This window comes from Agelaius phoeniceus, chromosome 6, assembly GCF_051311805.1.
Source record: "Agelaius phoeniceus isolate bAgePho1 chromosome 6, bAgePho1.hap1, whole genome shotgun sequence".
Classification (NCBI taxonomy): Eukaryota; Metazoa; Chordata; class Aves; order Passeriformes; family Icteridae; genus Agelaius; species Agelaius phoeniceus.
Genome location: NC_135270.1, coordinates 8,215,823 through 8,242,181, shown reverse-complemented (window position 1 = coordinate 8,242,181; position 26,359 = coordinate 8,215,823). Strand labels below are relative to the sequence as shown.

The following is a 26,359-nucleotide window of genomic DNA, read 5'->3' as shown; positions in this document are numbered from 1 at the left end:
CCTGCCATGTATTGGTAAATTGTAACAGTGCATATTTATCTCAAATTTTACTTCACTAATTTTGGTGATTTCCCCCAGTTTATCAAGGTCATTTTGAAACAGCAACAAATAGAGTGTATTGCTTAGAGATGGACCACAAAGCAAATTTTATGTCTCCACCCTTGAACCCCAAATTATTCCTACCTGGAATTCAGAAAACAAATGGTTCTGCATGTTTATAACAACTTCAGATTACGTCAAAACTGGCTGATTTCTGCAAAGCTCCCAAGAATTATATACACTTTTAATTAGACAAAAATCTAGTGGAAGAAAAAAATCATTAACACCTACATAGACAATATAGGCAAACAGCTATTTTTATTTTGTTTTCAATAAAATCCCAAGACAGAGCACTGGAATGACTGGATCTGATGAAAGCACAGTGTTAAACTACAAAAGCTGGGGTTACATCCTGTATTACTCCTGTTATACAGGCAGGTGAAAAGAGAAACCATCTAGCAAGGTAAAAGATAGCTCTGAAACATGAGGTAAAGGTAACTAATCTATACCCTGCACCATTTTCCTATAGGCCCTCTTTTTTTCTTTTAGCTTTATATGTCCTTTTAAAATTTTTTTTCTGCACTGTAAGAAGTGCTGGAGGGATGCAAATCAATATTCTCCAAAATGTGTCAAATTCATAGCTGAGTGTGCCTGTGAGGTTCATCACTGTATTTCTGTATTTTAACCAAAAGAATCAAAAACATTTCAGTTGAATCCTTCCTCTCCCTCCACTCCTACATCTTTAAGCAATAAAAACTCATAGCAAATCAGGAAGGAAAAAAAATACATGAGGAATCTCAAATTAGTGTTAACTAGGTTATTAAGGTCTTCCTTCAGAAGGTAGAAAAATTTGATCCTGATTTAATAACACAAGGTGATCTTCTCTTTGCTTTGGCTTTCACATGCTTCACCTAAGCATCTACAACAACCACTGCCAGAGGCACCTGTTCCAGAACTGATTTTGTTCTGCCCTTGATAAAACCCCACCTTCTTCTAAACCACAATATGCTACCAAAGAACACCATGGACTCTGCTAAGTTATGTGCACAATCTGCCCCAGCTGAAATGCTCCGAGAATGCTTTTCCACCAGTCTCTTGAGGAAAAGAGAGATGAAGGAATACCTGGTTTGCAGAGATGGAAATGCAAATGAAAATCAACCTGCTCAAAACCATCAATGCTCAGTTCCAATGAGGTTTCACCTTTCACAAGTACCAACAGAGGATGCCATGTGCCTCCAGAATTGGAAAATAACAAAGCAATGTCCTTTAGCTCGGCATTTTGAAACAAGCACTTTTATCTCACTTGCACATAACCTCCATGGGCCCAGCCTTTAACTGGCAAAAACAACAGGAACAGAAATGTCTGGCACTGCAGAAATCAGTAACAAGGGAAAGGCAAAAACAAACCACAGGAATCATTTCAACACCCCAATTATTTTCATGGTTCAAGAAGAAAAAACTTTTTTTAATAATGCAAACCTCAGATTTTACCTAATGACGTACATTCATTTCCATGATTTATACAATTATTGCATAAGATTTGTGGTCATTTACATCTTCCAGTTCAAGTGACATTAGGTAGCACAATTCTGCATTAAATTCTAGTTACACTTTCAGTCAATTACACCAGTGTGAAACAAGATCAAGACAGGCTATTCCCTTCAGAACACCTTCTCCACATTTGTCCAGATGTAAAGATGGCATAATGGAAACAGTTGTGATGTTTATGGTAATTCCACACCAATTTGTGTTGCTTTGGTAGATTGTAGCATAACCTTGTAAAGTAATGGCAAAAAGAAAAATCAACCACAAAACCCCAAAGAACCTTAAGAGGCCAGAAAAAATAAACTTGTAAGCTGATAAGAACCAGACACTTCATTTTGGCAAGGCAAAGCTACTTCAAGTATTCAGAAAAGTGGAAAACAACTTTTTTTTTCAATAGAAAGGTAAAATAAGAGTGTTTAACCACTGTGTAATGAGTCCCAATACATTGGTGGCAGAGATTATACATCACACTAGAAGGAACAGAAACCATCCTGACATGAAGCCATACTGAACAGAACAAACTCAAAACCCAGAAAACCATGTGCTGATGCCTTTATCAGCTTGCCATGATGAGTGTTTTAAGTGCATGACTGAAAATAAGCATGATGATGCCACTGAAACCAGTGCAAGTGAGTTACTGGGTGGCTTAATCTGGAACAGAGACAAGAGACTGCATGCAGACAAGGGCATGGCTTAAGAGGCAGGATTACAGCAGCAAGAAAAACTGCAGGAGTAGCTCAGAACTCAGCTCACATTTGTCCCACACATATGAAAGCTACAACGTGTTTTGCTTCACAGCACAAAGAAAATACAAGCAGAAAGGTAAAGAAACAGATAAGGATCATTAAGTAATTTTTGAGGAGTGAGACAACAAGGCAAAAAAAGTTTTGACCTCAAACAATCATCAGCACCATCATCCTGGATAGTTGGCTCTCTTTCATGCAGGACAGAGAAAAATGGCAAACGATGAAAAAAGATAAGGAAAGGTACAGAGGACGACTGCTTGGCACTTCTGAAAAACATTTTTTAACTAAAAAAAGAATCAAGGGACTTATAAATAGAAGCCAATTACCTCCTCCAAAGCCTTTGCCAATGCAGAGATGACCACAATAATGTCTATTTTGGTGACAAGTGTCTCAATGAGAAGGCAGTGCCCCAAAGGGCAATTTCATTTTTACATATAAAAACAGTATTTGTGGTAGATTCTATTCTTCATAGCAGTTTACTAGTCATGTAAAGAGATTCAAGCAAAAACCCCTTTATAGAGGAACACTAGGGGATAGCAAAAAGCATGTGGACACAGCTTACTATGAATCCTCCACTTCAGATTCGTTGAGAAACTTACTTACCCAAAAAGTATTACCCTGGTGAAACTTAGTGGTACACAGCATGTGGTTATTAAGCCATAAAGGAATGTGATCCTGTAATACTGGTTGAGCACCTTCAATTCCCACAGGCTCAAATGAAAATTTCAACAGTTAAGTACTTTGATTATCCCATTCAACCTTTTTTTTTTCCCCTCTTCCCCCTTTGAGTGGGCAATTCCAGTGATCATGGTACATACAACGTTCCAGCCAAAGCTGATTCCCCTTAGCTTTTTCATGAAATACAACACAGTGTGGAGCAGGACTTGGAAGAAAGTAAGAGGTTCAGTAAAGAGCAACATGAGAATACTGACTCTGAAAGAGAGCTTAGTTTTACCACATTGAAAACCACGAGTGCAACTGCTCCAGTCCAGGTTCTAACAGCTCTCAGTGACCTGAAGGGCACAACCAGCATGAATCCCCCATGGAAAGCAAAGAAAAACAGAGGATGTGCAAAGCAGGCAGTCCCTGTTACCAAGCTGGAATTGATTGTGCTCCAACATGATTAACTCCCAAAAATTTGGTAAGATATGCTGGTGTCACATTACAATAAAAATAGTGTTTCAGCTCTCACTAGAAGAAGATTAAGGATTTTGTTCTGGTCCTGCCTAATCCGTTCATGAATTGCAGGGTGCAGCCCTTGCCACATTCGGCTGCCAAAAAAGGCAGCTCCATTTTCTTGTGCTAAAAAAAGTAGCAGTCTTAGTGGTTATAAAGTTCATGTTTTAAAGTGCACTGTCATTTTAAAGAGACTTTCCCTATTAAAAAAAGTAAATAAAACCTTCTGATATCAACACCCTATAAAAATAACAGCTGCAATACTCCTTCTGAAATTGCAACTTAAAATCAAGTCAGCAGGATTCAAATCTTTTTCAAAAAAAGACATGAACCCAAAATAAAAAACCTTTCTGCAGAGTATTCCCAAGCAAAATCTCACATAGTGTCCTACAAGCCCCTCTCCTAACAGCATCTCACAGAAAATCCATTCAGTTTCTTCCAGCTGACAACCTCAAGAAAACAGAGGTCTAAATAAATCAGTCCTTCCCACCAGTCACCTACATAAGTGCAGGTGTGGGTGCTGGTGCAGTTTTTCCATCAACTCCTCCTCTGTAGGTTCTTCCAAAACATCTCTACAAAGAAAAAGCATGAGTTGTTAGGGCAGCAAAGGGAGCTTCCCAGCATTTGTTTTTGCAAAGCTTAAACTGAGATGCAACGTGTGTTTGTTTCAGGAATGAAACAAGGAATTAAAATTACAATAAGCTGATGCTCCCTAAAGATGCATCTAGTTGCAAGTGATCCATCCTCTACAGATGTGTCATGGAAACCAGCAGCTGTTTTCCCACAAGAAGCAGGGAAGCAATTTCCTGCACACAGTACAATACAACTGAAGGTCAGTAGATTTGTTTTCCTGAAAAAAACTCCCAAATGAGAACATGCTCCCAATGCTACTATTGAGTATCCAACATGCACCACAAGTTCCACTAATGCACAATCATCAAGTATTAACTCACCACCCACAATTTCATAATAAGCCAAGAATATGCATCACTTCCCTCATCTTCCCTTTTCTTCTTTCCCTTATTTTTTCCTCCCTCTGCAGTTGCTCCCCTCACCCCTAGCACCTCTTCTCCCATCATACCATGAGCACAAAGAATATAAAAGTTAGGCTACCAAGTCAGCTTAAAGCAGGCCTAACTAAAGCACTTGCTGGATTTCTCCAAACTAATAGATGAAACAGTTTGCTCCAGAGGGAGGAAACAGAAGACATCTTGCAGCCAGCACACATTCCTTAAAACAAACAAAGAAAAAAGAAAGCTACATTGATTATCAAGTCCAGCCCAACTCACCTGAACATGAGTTCAACTGTCCTCTGGTATTCAATGTCTGAAAGAGACTCTCGCTGGCAGCGACGGTCCCACTTGTGAATAAAGTTCTGAAATGTAAAAGGAACAGCAAAAGATATAAAGGCTTCTTCTGATAGCACCAGAAAAGAGGTTATATCTGGTCACTGTGTTTGCAGATAAGATTTGGGAGGCAGGTGAGATTTCATTTTACATGGTGAACACTGATTTATTTAGGCATCAGCTTACTAACTTGCTGCAGGTCACTACTTTACTCAGGCCTTTGTTCAGCAATGAAATAACTCTCTCATCACAAATTGAAAGCAGAGCAGAAGTCAGCCCTCCTGCCTTCAGCTCCTAGCAAGGACTGCCTCCCCAAGACAACCACATGAACTACCCACAGGACTTCACCTGATATGAATTTCTTCCTCTTTAAAAACCCAACAACATATAAACATAATGCTAGTCCAGGTTTTGCCATGTTCCCTTACCCATTCTGAATAACTCTGACAGATGAATACCTAGGGAGTATACACACAGCTCAGGCAAATCAAAACAAAACAAAAAAAAAAAAAAGGAGAAAAATAGTGACATCCTTCTCTCCTGCAATGGAATGCTGCATCTTAGCTCTGACAGCAACCCTTGGCCACAGCCCTGCAGAAACAAGTAGGTAGATGATGTCCTAGACTGGAAGTTTGCCCTTCTTCCTACTGTAGTAAATTTCAGTTCTCAGTACACTCAGCAATGTCAAGAACGTGTCCAACAGAAACTTTCATAGGGTTTGAGATGGGGTAAAGTGCCCTCTACAGGCTGTCAGTTCCTTCCACTACCTATAAGAGAAGTCTACAATGGTGAACCTGGAGGAGATGGTTATGAATAGCATTCCCTTCTCCATCAGAAATTTGGATTTGCAGGAAAGCATGCCATGAGTAACTAGCAGAACCACACGTTCTTCATGGCATTGCTCAGGCAACTGCACTCCCACAGTTTCTCTGAAAAACTCTAGAATATGATCTTCTTGAAAATAATTAGTTCCACTTCTCTAGAGTAGCACTGAACAATGGTGGTAATTCAAACTGGGGTGGGAAGAAACACAGGAGAACCAAATAAAATAAAAAAAATTTAAATTTAAATTGCTCACTTGATTTGCTGATAAATTAAAATGCAAAAAAGCCTACAGCTTGAATAATTAATGCTGAATTTAAACAGTAACATATAAGAGAGAAGCCATTTTATAATACTTTAAATACTTCTCATCTTTATAATAAGGAGAGTTTTACAATGAAATTGTACATACCCAATGGACACAAGCAGTTTTGTGACAAAACTGCAAATCAAACATACAATTCTCTAGGAAAAAGAAAACAATTTCTCAGCTCCTTGAGCATAGGGCAGCAAGAAAGGTAAAGTAAGCACACACACAAGCCCAGCATAAAGTTGTCTGGATTCTTTTCATTTCCTGCACAAATTAGAAGCCATTTTCAGGATCTCACACCAAATAAACACACTTCCTTACCTCCAGAAGTAAAGCTACGAAGAGATTAACCCAGATGACAGAGGAGATCAACCACCAGGCTACAAAATAGATCTTTGCCCACCTGCAGATCAGATGAACAGACAATACATAAAGGAGGAGTAAATAAGCTCAGCCTGAGCAGAGCACCATGAAATCACATTTTTCTTGAAATATAATAGTACTACTTTCTTAATGGGAAAGGGGGCTTGAATCAAAAAATTAAAAATAAAAAATGTTTGCTTTTCATTAGGTTAGCTAAACAGACTCACTCTCCTAAGTTAACCAGCCAGGGGTCATTGAACAGCTCAACCCAGGCACTATCTGGTTCAAACATTCCCCATGAAGTCAGTAAATACAAATGAAAGCTATGTCCAAGATTTTAAGTCTAGAAAAATTGTGCATCCACATAGAAAACACAGAAGCATTAGATTTATTTTCTATATATCAGAATTGGTCCATAAGAAAGGTAAGCAGCACCCCTCTGAGCAGATGGCAGGAACTGTGCATACTTCTTATTCAGGCACAGTACAAGCTGGATTTATGAGAGACTTCTTCAGTATTACTATAGCTACTTACGGACTTGAATATCTTGAAAACGCATCCAAAAAGACTTGCCAGTTGTTCACCACCATCACATCCCAGAGGGTCACCACTGCTGCCTAAAGAACAGGAGCAGAACAGTGTTTAAGTGGTTGTACCACAGACCTAAGCCTCAGAAATGAGGAAGAAAGACAAGCAGAGAGTGCAAGAACAAGGGATTTTCATCCATGATCCCACTCACAGCAAAGTCATCAAAGTTGTTGGGCCAATATTCCAGCTGTTCATAGGTCCCACACTGCAGAGTGCCATTATCATGTGTGGTGTTGGCAGCACTGCAAGAGATTACAGGCTGATGTGAACACAGCTCCCTGTGAACTCTGATTTAGAATTCTTCTGAGCTGTGAAAGTTAGATTATCTCATATGGGAAGAAAACAAGGGAAACAGTTCAAAAAACATATTTCAGATAAAGCAGAGTTAAACTACAGATAAGCATTTCAATGCAGCAAGAAGAAACAGGAGTAACAGATAATGAAGCTGTGTGATTTAACATTAAAAGTAGGGTGGCTCCAAGAATGAAAGCAAAAAAAAACCCGAACAAAACCAACCACAAACAGCTCAGAGGTAAAAAGATGCAGATGCTTTGGAAAAACAGATTCTCTGAGCAGTGAGGTTTAGAATCTTACCTGGTATTTCCCAAGGGAACAACAGCACCTTTAAACAGCATGATGCCAGTTATAGCAAATGCATAGAAAACCACCTGGAAGGAACACAACCAACTATTAGCTTTGAATAGTTCTGTCACAAAGTAAGAAAGCAAAATGCAATAAACATGGAATTTATATTAGTACCACAGTTAAGGCAATTGCATCAAGAACAGTGCCTGAAGCTTTTAAAGCAAAAATACTTCTCAACTGCTTGCTCTTACTTTTTAAAATTCTACCTAATTTTCAGTTATTAAAATGCATTAAATAATTTTATCATCTATTTCACTTCTCTGTGTCTCAGACTGCTTATATTTAACTATAAACACTGCAGAATAGCAACTTAAAACCAAAGCTCAGTACCAGTATTTACAAAGAACAATTTAAATATCTGAGTTTTCTGCTAGAGTCAATGAAAATAAACTTTCAGTGAGCTTACCTGAAAGACAAAATGATGTCATTATTTTATATTCCATCAGCAACTTGCTTAAAAATGCTAATTAGTCTAAAAATAAGGTTTTGAATAACAAAAAGGATTTGAGAATTTCTGTCCTCTAATTGTTAGAAATGCAAACTTCTTTTTAAAGAGACACCTTTCAGTCTATAGCAGTTGCCTAGGTGATATTGCAATTTTTATCCTAAAAAGATGGTTCTAGAAATAACCTACAGCTTTGCTTCTCTGAGAAGGAGCCATTTATCCCAGGAAAGCTTGAAGCAAGGTGAGTCTTCAAACAAGAAGTGTGGTGTAGGGCTTTTTTGTTTGGTTGGTTTTGGTTTTTTTTGTATTTTGCTACAAAACAAATCCAAGAATATGAAGTCTGGAGAGAATAGAAGAGAGATGCCCTGGGATATCCAGCCTGGCAATAAAATTAATTTTATTCTTTGAAAAAATAAGTATTTAAATCACTCACTGCCTGAGAAATTAGCTAGTCAGTTACATTATTTTATCTGCATGTGTGTTCCATGCTAACATTAGGAAAGATATTTTGCATCAGCTGGCAATGGAGTCAGACCTGACTACAACAGAAGCTCGGTGAGAACTTCCATGTAGCCTCAAGTAAAAGCAAATTAAATTGATGGAAGAGGCAAACACTATGGCAGACTTGTCTCAGAAGTGTGAGTTGTACAGCACAACAAGGTTTTTACCACCTTAGATTTGCCCCAACCAATATCTTTATTTCAAAGTGCAACACAAGCCAATTTAAGGCCTATCCTCTACAGATAAAAGCAGAAATTATTAGTGACAAAAACAGATTATTCTGGTGCTGTCATCTTACTGCAGGGGTTCCAAACAGTTGTCCCCTTATCACAAAAGTTCCATACCTTCTTGGTGTTTCTCGTGGGCAGCTCTCAGAGCACTGACACTTTCTTCTTCACAAAGCAGCCAACTGACTCCAGATCCCTTCTCACCCAGCCACCCCACTCTTTTATAGCACTCTTCTTCTCATTGCTTACAGCTGTGGCCTGTTAAAGTCAGGCCTGTTCCTAATATTTGATAATTGGCCCAGCTGCAACTCCTTAGGGGTAAGATTACTTTCTGCACTATCTTGATTGTCTTATATTCTATTCCCCCTACATTCTGGTTAAATTGCATGCTAGGTATATAGATTAGAACAACAAATCATTATCTTTAGCCATTCAAATTAAGGTACCCTACAAAAATCCAAGAACAATAGCAAAACCAAACCTAACCAGGCACTTCTTTACCCTACCAGGAAGGCATGGTTGCAAAGCCAGAAACTCAAGAGTTGGGAGAATTTATGTAATGGACATCACACATTGTGATCCACCCTTTAACCACATTTGTTGAGTCTATGTTCTACACAGACACACCTAAAACAGGATGGCAGAGGCTCTTAAAAAATCATGTCCAAACATGCCATCTTCAAGACCTTCTCAGCCAAAAACAATTTTAAAGTTGTTTTGCTATTTAATTTAACATATGCAAACCAGGGTAAGGAAAACTGATCTACTTTTAGCATGGATTAATTTTTAATTCAAATCCACACTACCCAAGCTAAGGCAAACACTCAAAGGAAGCTTTAAATAATCTTTTAGAGATACTCCTCCTGAAGGAGGCACTGTCACTGTGTGCTGGCTATCACAAACCAGCAGTTTAATGTGGCTTTCCAAGACATGCCCTGCAGAAGAACTGGCTGGTTAAGGTGAAATGTTACTGCTCATGGTGATTGTACAAGAACTCTGTTAACTTTGTTGGTGTCATACCCTTATTAAACTATAACAAAGGAAATTACAATCTTGCATCATTACTTACCACAAGGATTCCTGCAAAGGCTCTTAAGTTCTTCACCAGATCCAGCAGTGTAGTAACAACCAAAGCCATGAACTAAAACAGAGCAGAATTTTGTACCTGTGACATTCATCACACTTCCAATCCATATCAAATTTTTACTAAAAGGACAAAGAATCACGTCAAGAGAACTTGAGCTGGTTTCCTCTGGTGAGGGAGCAGGCAAAGGGACTGGGCAAAAGTCAGGACAGCTAGAGCTGAGCTATTCCACTCACGTGTTAGACCTGAAAGGCTCTAACAAAACTGATAGCTTGACCACCAAAGAAACCCAAGCTGTAGAGGGAAGAGCAATCACCTTCATGTTGGGGATAATCCGCAGGAACCTGAAGACGATTAACATGTTCACCAGACGCACCATATCCCACAGGGACAGCAAGCCCATGAACTCAGGCCTCCTAGAAGGGCAGAAAAAGGAACAAATCAGAGGAACAGCCCATGACAGAACAACACAGTTAAATCTACTGGGCTACAGGTAAATACATTGATTTACTTAGCAGCAATCTCAGCTACAGTAAACCAATAACTGATGAAGGAAGGAATCCCCTTTAGCCTGGGCTCTTAAATATGTACAGAGAGCTCTTTGAAGTGCATGTTTGTGTCTTGTGCTGGGGAGGAGGCACCAAAGAGGATCCTTTCAGAAAACAAATGGAATCAAAAGGACTGCTAGAGTGAGATACTTCAGGAACTTGCACAAAGATGGGCATTAATCCTTCAGGGCATGCCTGGCTGAAGAAGAGCTTTGAAAGCAGCACTAGGTTAAAGGATTGTCTTGTCAACCTTCTTCCTTATGTGTTAACAATCCATGGGAGATGGGCATACACTTCAAAACCCAGCCCTGAATTTTGGCTTTTACATGAGCATGCTGAATGCTTCTTAGCTGGAAAGGAGGGCAGGTGGTGGGGATCTAAAGCTGCCAATGACTTGGTAACACTGATACTAAATCATGATTTGTACCTTCAATATATTCAACCCCAATAATGAATCAAATCATTTAAGATAACACTGCATAGAAGGCATAGTCTAGATAACAGCAACATCACTGTCCTGCCCTGAAGGTGGCAGCTGCTTGGTCTGTGGATGTGACAGCAGCACACATCAGGACTCAGAAGGAATCATCTGCATTGTAACCTGCTTGCAGTGATTGACACAAAGACCTAACAAGAATTACTGGTGCTCCAAGATGACAGAGCAAGCAATTGCCTGCATTTAAGAATCAAAGGGCAGAATCAAACACAAATATAATGATAACATCAATAATTAACATAATTAGTTAACAGTCTGTAGCAATTACTCTTCTGGCAACTATCACTTCTAGGTGATAGGAATACAAGTGGTATTCAAATATAAGCCCTTCTAAAACCATAAGGTCTCATTTGTCTAACCCTGTTCAGAGATTCTAGTGTAAATTAAGAGAACTTCTTGATTGTTGGAATGTTGGGGGACATAAGACAGATGATGGACTTTGGACCTGGTTAACATAAGAGATTTGATAACAGGATGCCTTGGCAATAGCAAATGGAACTTTGAAAATTAGACCTGGATTGCAAGAAGATTAAATCAAAGGGGTTTACCAGAAAAAAAAAAATCCCATTCAACCCTGCAAGCAAGAGATGCTGTTATATGCATAAGTTTGTGTATGTGATTTTAACCTAATCATTGCAGTACACATTACTAGTCTCCTTGAAACAGTATATAAGTATTTGTATCCCACAATAAAATCAGATTCTGATGCCCAAATCAGTCTCCCAGTCTCTCTACATCACTGACACTTGATGGCAACATAACAAATATCCTGAAAAATCAGGGCATCTTAAGTGTGAGCTTGCATGAAGACACAAAGTAACAGAATGGTTATGAATCACTTGTGAAGATTCAGGAAACCTTCCAGAATTCCTTTGCTTTCCTCTCTGCTTGTGGAGACGGTTTTCAAATTTTAAGATGAAGCAATGATATTTATGTTTTTTACAATAAAAAAAAATCAGGGTAGCTATCCAAAAGCTGTTTGAACTTAAGAAAATCAAAAAACAACTGCTTGCTATTACAATACCAACAAAGAGTGTTAAGTCCATGTGAATTTTCTTACTACATTTTATAGCATGAAAAAAACCTCAGCCTTCAATCTACACACAGGGTTGAAGAGCTTTCATCAGCTGTTTGGGAGTTCATCTAACTGGATTAATGGACAAGCTGATACTGAAACATATTTGGTACCACATACACAACCTTTTTCCCACTCCTGCACCCCTGGTAAGCACAGACCTGCCAAGATATTATTTTAAATCACATTACAATTAAAACAAATGCATCCTTCTCAGAAAAGCGACACAGAACTCTAAAACACTAGGAAATAAGAAAGATTCTTTCACTTGTCCATATTGCATAGCCTCTAGTGACTACAAGGGTGAAAAATTCTACCAAATTTGGTAAATTGAAGACTGGGCTGATGATCACAGCATCATGACATGTATATATGACAATGGGTGTGTGTCCCTGACCCACCCCAGCCACTGAGCAAAGGGCAGCAGGTCACAGAGGTTACTCACCAGCCAGGGTGAGGAAATCCATACACAGCAAAAGTTGCAATCTCCAGAATCTTCAGTTAGGAAAGAAAAACCCAAACAAAATGAAAGTCAAAACTTTACTTCATAAATCTGAGTTCCAGAAATTATGTAAGCTTCTTGACAAGAAACATTTTCAAGAGCTTTAGGCCACTAATTGGACTCACTTTAAAGCTCTGAATTGTCATATTTGCCTAGTTATTCTCCAAACAAACCAAATGTACATAGAGCATCCAACAGTGACTCACAAAAGGATATACAGTGAATACCATTAACCATTAACTTGACCTCATCTGCCACAGGGGTGTCAGGCTTTGACCAAATAATTGTTACAATAGTCTGACAATTGTTTTAAAATTTAAAGAGAAAAGTGGTTTTAAACTATGAAACAGAATGCCTCATGCAATTATTCCAGGAGCTGAATTTTTCCAAATAAAATTTAAAAGTCTTCTCATCAGGAAAAGCACCTTTTCCATGGATACAAATAAGCCTATCTTCAGAACACAGACCCTAAGAGAACCATGTACCACCATGTAAACTTTCCAGCCACAGAAACCCACAACACTGGCTCATGTTGTTCAGCTCAGCAGATCAGTGTTAAAAAAAAGCAATCCCACCAGCTCTTGTAGTTCCCTAAACCTCCCTAGCCAACAAATCCAAGAATGTGTAAGCTAACAAAGCACTTACCAGCAAAATTACAGTCAGAAGTCCATCAAATCTATTGCTTGGGTAAGACAAGTATCTCTTCAAGCCCATTGCTAAGATTTTCAGCAGCATTTCCAGCAGATAGTACAGGATGAAGAAGCAGTTGATAGCCTTCACCCCCCCAGAAGAAAAACAACCATTAGAATTCCTGACATCTCAGGGAACAGCACTAACTGCATGGAATATTGTTGCATCTTACCCCCAGGAAGAAGTCATCTCTTTCAGATGGCTGCTTATCTGCATCCATCACCAAAACCACCTTAAACAAAAAATATTTTATTAATCTACTGCTTTACTGCTACATTAAACAGATTTTTAAGCGCAAGAACAGTCTTTCATGTTTTGCATAGACCTTTTCAAGCAGCTCAAAGTACATTTTTAACTGCAAGTTTTCCCTCTTAACACTTTGCATGGCAAAAGCATGCCAAAAACCCAACTGCTAGAAAAAGCAGTTATTTAAAGAAAATTAAAGAACAAAAGCAGAAATTAAATTTGTAGCAGAGAAAGACCAAAAAACAATGACAAAAAGAAAAAGAAAGAAAACCACTGCCCCACAAGAAAAAAAATCCTTTACTTACACAAATAGAAATAATGTTTGCCAGGGCTACCACATTCCCCAAGTAGCCAAAGTAGGGATGGCCAAAGGCAAACTGCACTTTCTGCATAAAATGGGATTGGTACTCTGGACTGGGAGGGTGCTGAAAAGAACACAAAGGATTTGCTGAGTCACAGAGCATAAGCATTTTAAAAATAATACAATAACTTTAAAACACACCCCGTCTCAGATTTAAAAAACCCCAGACAGTTTCAAAGCAAATCTTCAGGGCCACAGGCTAATTTTGACATTACATCAGGAAAATGTTTTCCAGCTGTGGCTACTAACAGCAAGAGAGCATTTCTGATTATGGCACAGCACAAGGTAATGGCAAAGAAGGAAGATAATCCAACCTCTCTCCAATGCCCCAAGCAGATAAATGAAACACTAAGCTACTCTTTGTATACATCCCTTCCCCATTTGCCAACATTTAATTCAGAAGTCTTAGATACATGCAAATATAGAAGAGAACATTTCTTAACCCTCAAATAATTCAGTGTTTTGTTTTTTCTTTCTCTCTCTCTCCAAGTGGAGAAAACTGCTTTCTGCCCATCTTCATCTGAACACAGAGAGAATCCACACTTTGTTCTTCATTCAGGGATTGGGGGAAAAAGACTTAGGAACTATTTTGCCTGAACAACTCACTTTCAGATGCTGACAGAATAAACAAAGATGTATTTTGTACATTTAGCACCACCTAACAATCCCAAGCTAATGCTGCAAAAGCCCCCAGAGCAATTTCGTCTGTGGCTATAAAAGCTGCTCACAAAAAGCTTAAAAATCAATGTGATCACACCTTGTGTTCACATGTTGCAAAGTTTGTTTATACACTTTATACTACAGTACTCTCACTTATTTTTCCACAAGGCCAGACAACTTCCGATGCTTTATAAATGATGATCACATACATACTTGCTTAATGGCATCTTTGTCTAGTTCTTCAAAGAGCTTCTGGAACTGGGCAGCTGACAGCTGGTCACAGGAGCACATTTTGAGTGACTTCACATGAAACAGAAACATTCAGATCAACATCTGCAATAGGAACATCTGCAAAGTTTGCCAAAACCCCTCAGACTACCTTGGAAATCAAGGAATAAAGATGTAATTCAAGCTGTTTGAGTAAGGTTCAGTATTGCTCTGCTTTAACACAACACTCCATGTGACTGGAGGACATGTCTGGCCTTTTCTGTTTTCCTTCTCTGGGATCACACGCTCTTTTGACTAACTTAAGTTTTAGTACCATGTAGTAGTGTCACTATACTATTATGATCCAAGGAATGCTGCAACAGAGAGCAGATCTTTGGATTTGCTAGTCAGGATTGATAGTCACCAACGTAAAGGCTTAGAAAATATTTAAAAATTTATTTAAAATAATATTTTCAAATATTTAAAAATAAAATTCTTACTCTCATGATGGCTTGCTTGCAGCGGGAATCCATCTCAGCTTTCTGCAGCACCTGTAGTAAGGCCCCAACACTGACACAGGACCTATGTGAAAGAAAACAGAATGGGCCCTGCTACAGATAAGCTCATAGATGGCAAAATGAGCTGTTCCAAATGTATTCCTGCCTCTTTGTTTTGAAAAGCAAACGAAACTAGAAGTAGGAAAAAGGAAACAGACCCCACAAGAGTCACGAACAGTGTGTTATGAACACCCACTTGCAGAAAAAATAAACAAATTAGACGAGCAACAAACTGCCATCTTCGAGAATGCATCCTCAGTAAATATATTGAAACAAAACAAGATGACTAAAAATCTACTATTTTTTTCTTTTTGCTAGATAATCTACTGTTTCAAGGTCCTTCACTTACTGTTGTGCGCTAGCAGGAGTCTCTTTCAGGGAAGACAGCACCTCAAATGCAGCCCGGATTCCCAGCCGCCTCCTGAAGAGGGAGGACTGAACTGATTTCTGAGCAGTAAAAACACCACAGAGGAAACAATTTACTCTCACTTCAGGCACTCCTGTGTCCTATGGCCAAATAATACACTGATCCTCGGGCACACATCCCAGATTTGTGATTAGAGATCAGAACAGGAGACTGCCCTAGGCCGCACTCATGGCAAGAACTCCGTGTACAAGGAGGAAGGAAGCAAGTAAGCAAACAAGTCCCTGGAATTCAAGTAAGCATGCAGGTTATGGTTTATTTTCTATTCTGGAGTGCATAGGCATATGCCTCTGCCAGAGACACTGGCAACAGCAAAGCTCAAGCATTCACAGAAATTCACACCAGCATGCAGAGAGAAGAGTTAGAGAACTTGTCCCACTCTAGCTTCTTGCCTAAAAGCACAAATCCAGAGCTATGTTTTTTCATGGGTTTTTTAATTACAGTAATCACTTTCAAACTTAGTTACTTTATTAATAGTCAGATTAATGCCATGCTCTCATGTAAGAAAGAAGAAAATTGAGAAAGAAGGGATGAAAGAGAGGAGGAGGAAAGGATTACTAAAAATCCTTTCTGCACCTGTTCTGTTTACACACTCTTCTGCCACAAGAGGGTGGGGGCCATTCATTCTGAGTAATATTGCCTTGGGCTTATTATCCAACAAACTTCACCTTCTCTCTGGAACTCTACTAGAAAAGCTACTGGGCCGGTCTGGGTAAGGCCTGGTCTAGTGGGAGGGAGGTGTCCCTGGCCATGAATGATCTCTGAGATCCCTTCCAATCCCTTAATATTCTACAATCTGCAACAGCAGCTATATAAACAGCACAGCAGATTTCCTTCACACAGTTTAAGTTACTCAGCCACTTGTCCTTGGTCAGTCATACAACAGTTCCTTTTTTTTTTCCCCTACAAATAGTCAAAATTGCAGATCCACAGCGTACTTGGAAATATGCAAGCAGGTTTTGTCACCAGAGGGGATCAAGCCGTAACAGCACATAAAGGGAAAAGTATCTTCATCAAAGAGCATTTAGTACCTTAAAACTGTATCTGCAACCAGAGTGGGAAGGGTCCTTTAATAACTTAATTCTTCAAAGGTTCAAGGTTATGGCAGAACACAGAAATTAGGAATGCTTTACTCACCAGAAGGTACCCTCGAAACTGGTTGTATATTATTGCTGTAAGCAAATTCATCAAAAACAAGTTGCCTGTTGGAGAAAAAGAGGCAGTAAAATTTACTGAAAAATATAAAGAAGTTTCAACATATGCAGTAAATCAAAAGCAAAACTTAAAGAAGGTTAGTTTTCTTGTGTTTGATTTCCAAAACATTTTAAATGTTTGAATATACTGTAATGTATATTCATGTTAACAAGAAACTCCAAACCATAAGCACCTTTCATGAAAATGATCTCACAGACACTTTGCAATAACTGGAAGAATCACAAAAGTGAGAAATTCATGATTAAACTTTCCTAGAAAAATAAAACAATGTAGATAGTATGCACAAGTGTCAAAGTCGAAGTGCATTAAAGACAAGAGGTAACTTACCTAATACAGTGAAGAGGATGAAGAAGATGGAATATGCTCGATTCTTAGAATATGCAGGTATCATCACTGAATCAAATTTAACAAAAATAGGAAATAATATTTTAATGCTTGAGATATACACAGTAGAGACCTCTATGAACTTTTGGTAATTGGTAAAAGCTCTCATACAGCTGGATTTTAGAGTGGCATATATAATTACACGACAGAAAGGCAAAAATCAAGTTACTAAAGGCATGAAAAACCTTTGCACAACCTTCCTGTGGCTGTATTAAGAACCAGCAGCTGAAAGAATGGTTACAGTAGTCTGAACAGAGCAATCTTGCTCTTTTGTTCTTGAAAAGGAGAGACAAGTGTTATTTCTGAAAAACTGCTCACCATCAGGATTATTTGCAGTAGTCAGCAGGACCAGCAGTGACGTCAGGGAATCTGGCAAATTCCGGAAATACACCACCCACTCCTTATCCTGCTGGTTATCCTAGGCAAAGATGTGTGCATTGTTGAGAGAAATACCAAGGAATCAGTGTCTTAGCAAGGAAGAGGGAAAAAAGTTTAATTTTTTTTTAACAATTCATATCAGTCAACAATCAATTTCTTACACACCTAATCAAATCTACCCCGTGGAGAAAGCAAAAGCGAAAAAATTAATAATTACACATTCTCTAAATAAAAATTAAGAGAATGTATAAGAACACAGAGCAATCACTTATTAATAGCAATAAAAAAGCACAAGTAAGAACAGGAAGCCCCACATGAAGTTATGTCTAGTTAGCACCTCAGACCCAGGAAGAACAACCACACCACAAACCCACAGTGTGGGACTCAAAACCTTCACCAAAAACACACTGGGAGGCTGATCTTGGATCCTTGGATCCTCCACATATATTTTTTTTTTCTGAAGGTCAAAAGAGACAGATAAAAAAAGATGCAGAGTGCAAACAACACAAACATGAGTCAGGCAGCACAGGACAAAGAGCTCTTGAATCTGCTGCAAAGACTGGAATATGTAACCCTAAAGGACATACACAAGACAATGCAGAGAGTCATGAATTTCATTAATAAACCTACTTTTAGAAGTTGCCTGTAGTATTTTGCCATGTTACATAAAATTAGTTTGTATGGATGTCAGAGCAGCACACCAAAATAGGAAAGTCCACTCTCTAATTTGTTATTTTTTACCTCAATGTACATGCAAGTGATTGGCTTAGGTACACAAATTATAAATATACATCTGTGGGGGAAGCTCATAGCTGAAATTAGATGTGACAAACAGAGATAATACAAAGGTCCAGGAGGCAACTAACAGTGGGAAAACAGACCTCTGCTTCTAATTCCAAAGATTCTGTAACATGGGAATTCAGGGAATTTGCTGATTGTGAGGAAGACTAGAAGCTGGCTTGAGTGCAAATTGCAGCAGAAATGAAGGTGCAAAACTGAGATTAAGGATGGGACAAAATTACTGGGAGAAGTAGGCAAGAAATTCTGTTTACAGTAACATACTTATGGAAGGCCTTAAAAAGTAAAAATGAAAAAAAAACCAAATAATCTGAGTGTGATAAATAGGAAGTCTAGAAGAGAAGGAACATATCAAGATTACTGTAACACAAAAATAATTTTAACCACAAAATTTCAATTTTGCTTTTCAGAAGCAAGAAGAGAAAAACAAGAGGAAAACCCAAAGGGATCAGAAACCAAAACTAGAACAGGCAAAAACCTACCAGGGTATGGCCTGGTAGGAATACCAGTATTGAAAAGTGAGAAAACACTGAAGAAACCCAAGTTAGCAAAAAGGTAGATAGAGAAGAGAAAAAAATAAATGAGTGATAATATAAATGAAAGAGTGACAAGAGCTTTGGAGACAGAACAACACAGAGGGTTTCAACAAAAGCAGAGAAAGTAACTCAAGGGATCAAACTGGGTAAATGTACAAGGAAGTCTCCTACATACATGATACCATGCACATGTTAAAGCTCGCCAAGTGGACTTCAAACTCATCTCAGCACATCTGACAACGTGACCTTTCTCAGGGAAAACAAGTTTCACTAGTTTGACTACAAAAGTAGACAAGAAGCAGCTGTGCAAGTACAGAAAAAAGGCACCCAGATCTACCAAAGCAGACAGAGAATTGATTACCTTTGTTCGAGCAAAGAGCAGCATGGCAAACATTGTGAAGAGAGACAGATGAACAGCCAGGAGTAGAAGAACACTGTTGGAAAGCAAATATATCAAAGTATTAACAGTAACTTGATCTTATTCTTAATATCCTCTTCTAAAAATGCAAAATTATGCCATATAAAGAAAACCAGGGGTGTTTTTAAGAAGTTATATGGAGACAACAGGAGGAGATGTGAGTTTTCATACAAAATAAAAATCACACTTAGATGCCTCAGTTCTTCCCTTACAGAAGGGCTTAGAAAAGCAGAATCAAAACCTCCCACTTGACTAGCATTAAAAAACCTATGTCAAACACACAGTCAGGTTAAAATCCAGAGATCCTGTACAGACTAAGGGGAATCAAAAAGTTACCACAACCTTCACCCTCTATGACCTGATCTCACTGAGCACTTAGCTACCCAATCCAGAAGGAAGCTGCTCAGATGCCCCACACTGGAACTCCAAGGATAACAACCTGCCTGCTCCCAGCCATCCTGTGAAAGGATGTTTTCTGGGCTATAACCCACCTGGCCATTTCAGGCAATGTGCTGTTGATACTTTTTAATGTTTTCTTCATCATAGAGGAATTCTGGAGGAGAAAGAAGGGGCGAAGGATTCTTCTTATTCTCACAGTCTGCAAAAAACAAAGGATCGGACACTGAGTTCCCGCAAGACTGGCAGCTCAAACATTTTGAATGCAAGTTTGTCAGAAAGCACTGGATACACACATTGACTAAGCCAACAGTGGAACTGAAAAAGAACTGAACTGGGCTCTTCTGAGCTCACAAAACACCAAAAAAGATTCCACACCTCATTAAAATGAGGAGAGATTGCTTTAAAAACACACATTGACATTTCAATAGTTTCATCAGGCCACTAATTGGAAACAATCTAACTTTACTGCTCCATAGACATAACAATCTGGCAAGAGATGGCATTTTTGCATTTTCTGCCAAGGTCCATCTCAAGAAAGGGATTAATAGAGCTACTTTCCATAAAAACAAACATATATTCTAAAAATAAGTGCTTAACTTCAATTTTCAGACTGTTTTATAACTAAAGGGCCTGGTAATTACTTAGCAATTTCTGTCTCTGACAAGACTCAAGCTGTAAGTGCTTTTTTCCCCCAGAAAACTGCAGCAAATTATCTTTTTGATTCTTGCAGTCAAGACATTTGCAAGCCTTCAAGTTCTTCCTGTCACTAATTTGCTACTTCAAGCAATCTTGCTACTTCAAACATCTTCAAGATGTTTCAGCATCTTGCATTTTAGGATCAGTCTTCTGTGGGCCACACTTAGCAGCAAAAAAACCCCCATAAAATTACTTTCTTTATTTCTATTTTTCTGTTCATCCATCCCAGCAGTTCAACTGCTCCTTCTGCCACTGCTTTGTGTTGGGAGACTCCTCTTCAAACTCCCTGTTCACTATCACACCTCAAGATTTCACATTTTAAGATCATGTCTCTCTCATTCACTTCCCAGAATTTTTACTACATTAGTGTTTTCTTAACAAGGATTGCAAGTGCACAACAACTAATTGAATGTAAATCTGTAGCAGACAAAACCAACTGGATGCAGTATTACATCAAGGAGGGCACTTCTAGAACCATTTCCAAACTTGATGTTCCTCTCAGGACACAACTGTTTTGAACGCAACACAGCTTCAGGTTAGAGAGCAGATGTTAAACTACCTAATTACCTTTTTAATTACCTTTTTCTTATACTTCACTACAGAGGCTTTGCCATTCACTCAAGTTAAATACATAATTCTCCAATTGCATTTCAAAATTGGTGCCAGGCAAAGAGTTTTCCCTGCACCCTTCAACTGCTGACAAGCTAAAGCAATGAGTGCTATTTAATTTTACCAACAAACACAAAACTTACATTAAGAATCAAACAGAATTCTTTACTAAGCTACATTACACCAAACTTTTTCTGTGCTTCAGTGAATTATCCAGCTATGAAAGATCAAAGTAAAGCTGTTCTTACCTCTTTGCAGAAAAAACTCAGTGACACAATCCAATCAGCAAGGGAAACAATTAATGTGAGTATATAAGCCATTAGCCATTTATTTTTCCAAAATTCTTTCCATCCAATTAAGTAACTCTGGACAAGGGAAAAAAAAGGAACAACCATAACTTAATTTAATAATAAAATCCAATACCCGAATAAGTCAGCACCAATTTTTTTTACCAAGTATCTGAAATTTTATATTAGTGCTCTTAAAAAGCTCTCCAAAATCCAAACAAAAATATGCTGTTGAGAGATTTTTTTCCTACAAGAACTAAATAAAAATCACACTTATGTGATTTTTTTCTGCAAGAACTAAAGGTCAGCAAAAGTAAAAGTTGCACAAAGGTCACAAGAGAGAAATCCTTTGAATGCAAGAAAATTATCCACTTAGTAAATATAAAAAAGGGATTTTCCAGAAATAAGTACCCTAAGAAAGGTGAGTTTCTGACAACTTTTATTTTGTGTAAATGAACTGACACATATTTATTATATACCCTGATTCTATAGCCTAATACAAGCAGCTAAGCCAAAACACTTGCACTCTCAGAAAAGTTTATTTCATTTTATTTCACTCAATTAAGAAAATTTGGTTTAAAAAAAGGGAATAAATGTCTTAATTAAGTAAATATACACTTGCTAATTTCTCCTGAAACGAGGCTCTAATAAAGCAAGGCAATTTCATCTTGCAAACTCAAGATTTGGAGAACAATTCTACCACACACCTACTGCTTCATTCAGTAGCAGATGAAGGAGATGCTCACCTTGACAGACACATCAACCACGAACACCAGGAAGCAGAGCAGCTCCACGCTCTCCGTGAGGCCGCAGGGAGGATTCCAGGCGGGAAGGCGGTAGCGCACATCAGATGTGATGGTGAGTGAGGAAGGCTCTTCAATGAAAGCCAAAGCCAAGATTACAGTAATGGTTAAGCTCAAAATCCTGTTTGGACAGAGATTAAATCAAAAATAAAACCAACAAAACCATAAAAAAGTATGAAAAAAACGCCACCCCAAAACAAACCCCATAATCCAGCCACAAAATGAGTCAAAATAATAACAAAATACTTAAGAGAAAAGCAATTTTCTTTGAAGAAAACCAAGCTTTATGATACCATATTTCACTCAAATGGGTTAGACCACAAGGCAGCACTTGACTAGCATGCTGTTGCCTGCACTGGAGATGTAACTGCTGACCACCAAATAACCTGAGGTGGTGTCCTTTTGAAACTGACAGCAGCAAACAATCTTGCTGGTATCCAACATGTTTAGAAACATACACTTTGAAAACTCTTAAGGCACAGTGCTTTAAATCATGCTAATTAGTCCATTCATGCAACAATCCTGTGGCTGTTTCCAAAGAGCTATCTCTGTCATCAAACTTCCATAAAATTTTCTCTTTTCCACTTCTATCATGCTCACATGTGGTCATAAGAACTTCCTTGCTTCCCAGAGTAAGTTCTTCTAAAGATAAAAACACAATTACCTAATTATCTAACAAGTAAGAAAGAGGAAGAGTAGTTTTTCAGGAAGACTAACTCCTAAACAAAAAAGCAAAGAGAATAACCAAGCTCTTACCACTGGCAAGTCTTGGAATAGTACCACCGATAAAGCCACAGGGATTTGGAGTCCACACGGTGATTTATAGATCGGTACTGAAGGCAGGAAGCAAAAAGGATCATTCAAAAGATCATTACATCCAGTCCAGCTCAAAAACAAACATCAAGTGACCAAAGCAGACCAAATTAGTCCATGTTATTAATTACTAAAGTACCTCATGATCACAGAGGTACTCTACATGTGTGAAAAGGGGAAGATTATAAAGAAGTTCTGCTATCTAAAGAGCACAGAGCTGCTCAGATGATCAAACTGTGTGCCACTCATCCCAAGCAAGCACTGTCATCATTTCAAATAACAGCATTTGTAATAATTCAGTGACTATTCTATATACTTGCGAAAATGGTCCACCCACTTAATTCCTCTCTCCAACATTCATTCCACTCATGGCTCTTCTTTTGTCTTTCTCCTCCAACAGGCCATAAAATGCATACAAACTAATTCTGAATAGAAGAAACCTCAACCAATGTCTTTGAATAAAATATGTTTCCAGATCAGGAAGTGCCTGTGATTCTTAAGGAATCCACAAAATATGTCCTTCCTCTGTGACTCCTCCTGGGCTGTTCTTACTCTGTCCCTGCTGAGTAGATGCTTCCAGAAAAGTGGCCACACCTTAAATACATCTGACCCCCAGAAATCTCCCAACCAAGCAGCAAGAGAGCTCAAGACCTGCCCTTCAGCATTCCCACAGCCTGGGAGAAAACAGGATCTAGGAACCTGCAGTGTTGGCCAGTAAAGGAGCAACAAAGAGGGAATCAAGACTTCAAAAGGCATAAAGTTCAGCTTAAGAGTTCCAGTTTCACACTTGAAGCCAGTCTTAAACTCTTGAGCTTTTACCAGCTCTTAAGATGGGCAAGTAGTCACATGGAGAGGCAAATTACAGAGTTTGCTCAAATCATTTCTCTTAGTTAGTCACCAGCAAAACATCCACAATCAAACCAACCCAAACAAATAAACAAACAAAAAACAGCATGAAAATCACTCCACAAACCAGCATGCCTTCTGAAACCCTGAAAGAGATTACTTCATTGTGGGGAAAAATATGTTTCTCCTAGGCAGATGTTCACTGAGACTTGCATACCACAGGAATTTGGAATTCTGATTTTGTTTTGTGAATCGAGATAGTGGTTTAAAAACATTGCCTGAACACAAAAGAACTTAAAAACTGGAGTGTGTGACAAACATCCAGCATGGGAAGCATAAAAGCTAACAAAAAAATTGTTACTTACTTGTATAGCATCTTCAATAAATACTATGGCTTGGTTTATATAAAGGTCATTATCAGCTCCAGCACCTATGAAGTAAAAAAGAAATAAGAATCACTTGCTGTATTTTGGATAAACAAACTTTGGATAAAACTGCTTATCAGTTAAGAGAAGGTGCACAATCCAGTTCTCATGACCAAGGGCACTATACACACACAAAAAAAAAAAGAGTTCCTGCCACATCTGCTCTGTCAGCAGCACTGTGCATTACCTTAAGTAAGTAATAATAGTATCAAACACATCAGGCACCATTCTGTGTTTTGTTAAAAGGTTCTCTTTTAGGTTTAAGTAGCCAGATTACACTGGTAGTTAAGTACCACAAAACTACACAGAGACAAGTCCTAACAGACAAAATAATGGAGATTCAAATTGTTCTTTGACAGACTATAGAGTCAAGCAAAGCCAGGAAAATCAGGCACTACTATTATAGCAATTTTTATTTTTGTTTAATAAAGATACTGTGGTTTTTGTTCTTCCAAAACCAGCAGGAATCTCCAGTCACATGAGAACTAAATTAAGTGCTTTTTAAATTTGTTCTGAGAGTTACTATTACCATACCAAACAGATCAGAGCTCAAGACACAGCAAGGGGTGAAAGAATACAGTTTGAAATAAAATACCACTAAATTAGTTACTATGACACTTTTTAAAACCCGTAATTAAGAAGTCTATGTGAAAATAGACACATAAAAAACAAAAGGGCAGCCACTTGTGTTTACTTGGAGTAAGACCTTTTAGGAACTTACCTGGCAATTAAGCCAAAAAGAAAAATAAATGTTGTTAGGGTCAAAATAAGGAAGGGGGGGGGGAAAAAAAAGAGAGAGAGAGAGAGATAAAAAGAGATAAAAAACTGAGGGGGACTCCAGATATGAAAAACATATGCCAGTGTAACCTTCACACCATCTCCACCCAGGAGACAGCAATCACAACCCGGGATACAACACGAAGGAGTCGATCCCAGCAGTAACACAATGCCCTCCCACACACACCAAGCAATGCCAGAAACACCACTGATGAGAGCCACAGACAATTTCATGTTCCACATGATTCAGCAGCATCAATTTCCTACAAAGACTGCAAAGGGTTTTTAAATGTCACCCTTTATCTGAGCATCAGCAACAGCTTTGTACTGATCCTGATACGAACCACGGCACAAGAAAGATCTGAGCATAAACAGGAGACAAGCCAGGCTCAGGCAGTAAAGACATTATTTTTTTTATGACATCTCACACTAGTGAGATAAAAACAAAAGTTGCTTAAAGGAACCATTAGGTAAGAGGAATGCAAGGACAGAAAAAGCTTTAGGTACTTGAAGCACACAGCAACCCACCAGTATTGATGCCAAGGATTTTGGAAGGGCAGAATCTAAGTGGCTACTCACAGTATAAAAATAAAACAGGGAAATTGGCCAAAAATGTTTACTATAGCAATTTCTCCATGCATTCTCCCATGGATATCCAACTTATTCTGCAACTCTTAGTCACAGCAAGTGACACTTAGTCACAAGTTATGATTAAAGCACTAGTGGCTCGCTTTGGGCACACAGAATCCATCCCAGACCACGCTGCACTTCTGAACTGCACAAAAGAGCAACCAAGTGCGAAGGCTCCCTTAGGTGATGCAACATCCTGAAAAGAGAGAACCTGAGGTCTCCAAAGGATTCCATCTGGGAGAATTGAGATGTCACACCTACAACAGTCACCGGGTTCGAGAAAACCTTGTCAGCACCTTAGAGGAAAACCTTAAAATTACATAAGGAACTACAGAAGCCTGGGGCTGCAGGCACCTGAACCCAGCGCTGGCGGCTCCCTCAGAGCCGTCCCCGCCACAGCTGCCGGGAGCAGCCCGGGCAGGGCGGCCGAGCCCCGCAGCACCCGAGGAGGCTTCCAGGGCTTCCTGCCGCTCCCAGGAGCGCCCCAGCTCTGCGGGAAAGGCAAGAGCTCCGCCCGCTCCAGCGCCCCGGGCACTCACCGTCCTCAGCGGCCGAGCGGGCACCGCCGCGCTCCCGCCACAGCCCGCGGCCCGCCCGCCAGCGCCGCGGGGGCAGCAGCGGCTCCGCCTCAGCACCGGCCTCCATCGGCACCACCGCCCGCGCTGCCGCCACCGCACCGCCGGCTTGCGATGGGGCAGGACGGGGCGGGAGGGGAGGGAAGGGGAGGGGAGCGGGGCTCGGC

General features: G+C 39.2%; 1 protein-coding gene across 2 annotated transcripts; it reads right to left on the bottom strand.

Moving 5' to 3' along the window:
* Window positions 1–331: 331 nt before the first annotated feature.
* Window positions 332–26,359, bottom strand: TPCN2 (two pore segment channel 2). Of its 2 annotated transcripts, none has more exons than XM_054635212.2 (25): window positions 26,157–26,356; window positions 24,151–24,215; window positions 22,883–22,959; window positions 22,070–22,247; window positions 21,285–21,401; window positions 19,824–19,930; window positions 19,276–19,348; window positions 17,521–17,620; window positions 17,146–17,211; window positions 16,741–16,805; window positions 15,529–15,626; window positions 15,123–15,204; window positions 14,629–14,715; window positions 13,700–13,819; window positions 13,321–13,380; window positions 13,104–13,232; window positions 12,402–12,451; window positions 10,154–10,253; window positions 9,823–9,894; window positions 7,530–7,603; window positions 7,087–7,177; window positions 6,882–6,964; window positions 6,306–6,387; window positions 4,796–4,881; window positions 332–4,078 (listed from the first exon to the last, which is right to left on the bottom strand). In XM_054635212.2, exons 1-25 carry the CDS (start codon window positions 26,260–26,262, stop codon window positions 4,000–4,002), a joined length of 2,247 nt encoding a protein of 748 aa, XP_054491187.2. In that variant the 5' UTR covers window positions 26,263–26,356; the 3' UTR covers window positions 332–3,999. The 2 variants fall into 2 exon arrangements, with proteins under 2 accessions (XP_054491187.2, XP_077035690.1); XM_077179575.1 differs by lacking the exon at window positions 332–4,078 and adding an exon at window positions 4,087–4,312 and having other exon boundaries at window positions 26,157–26,359.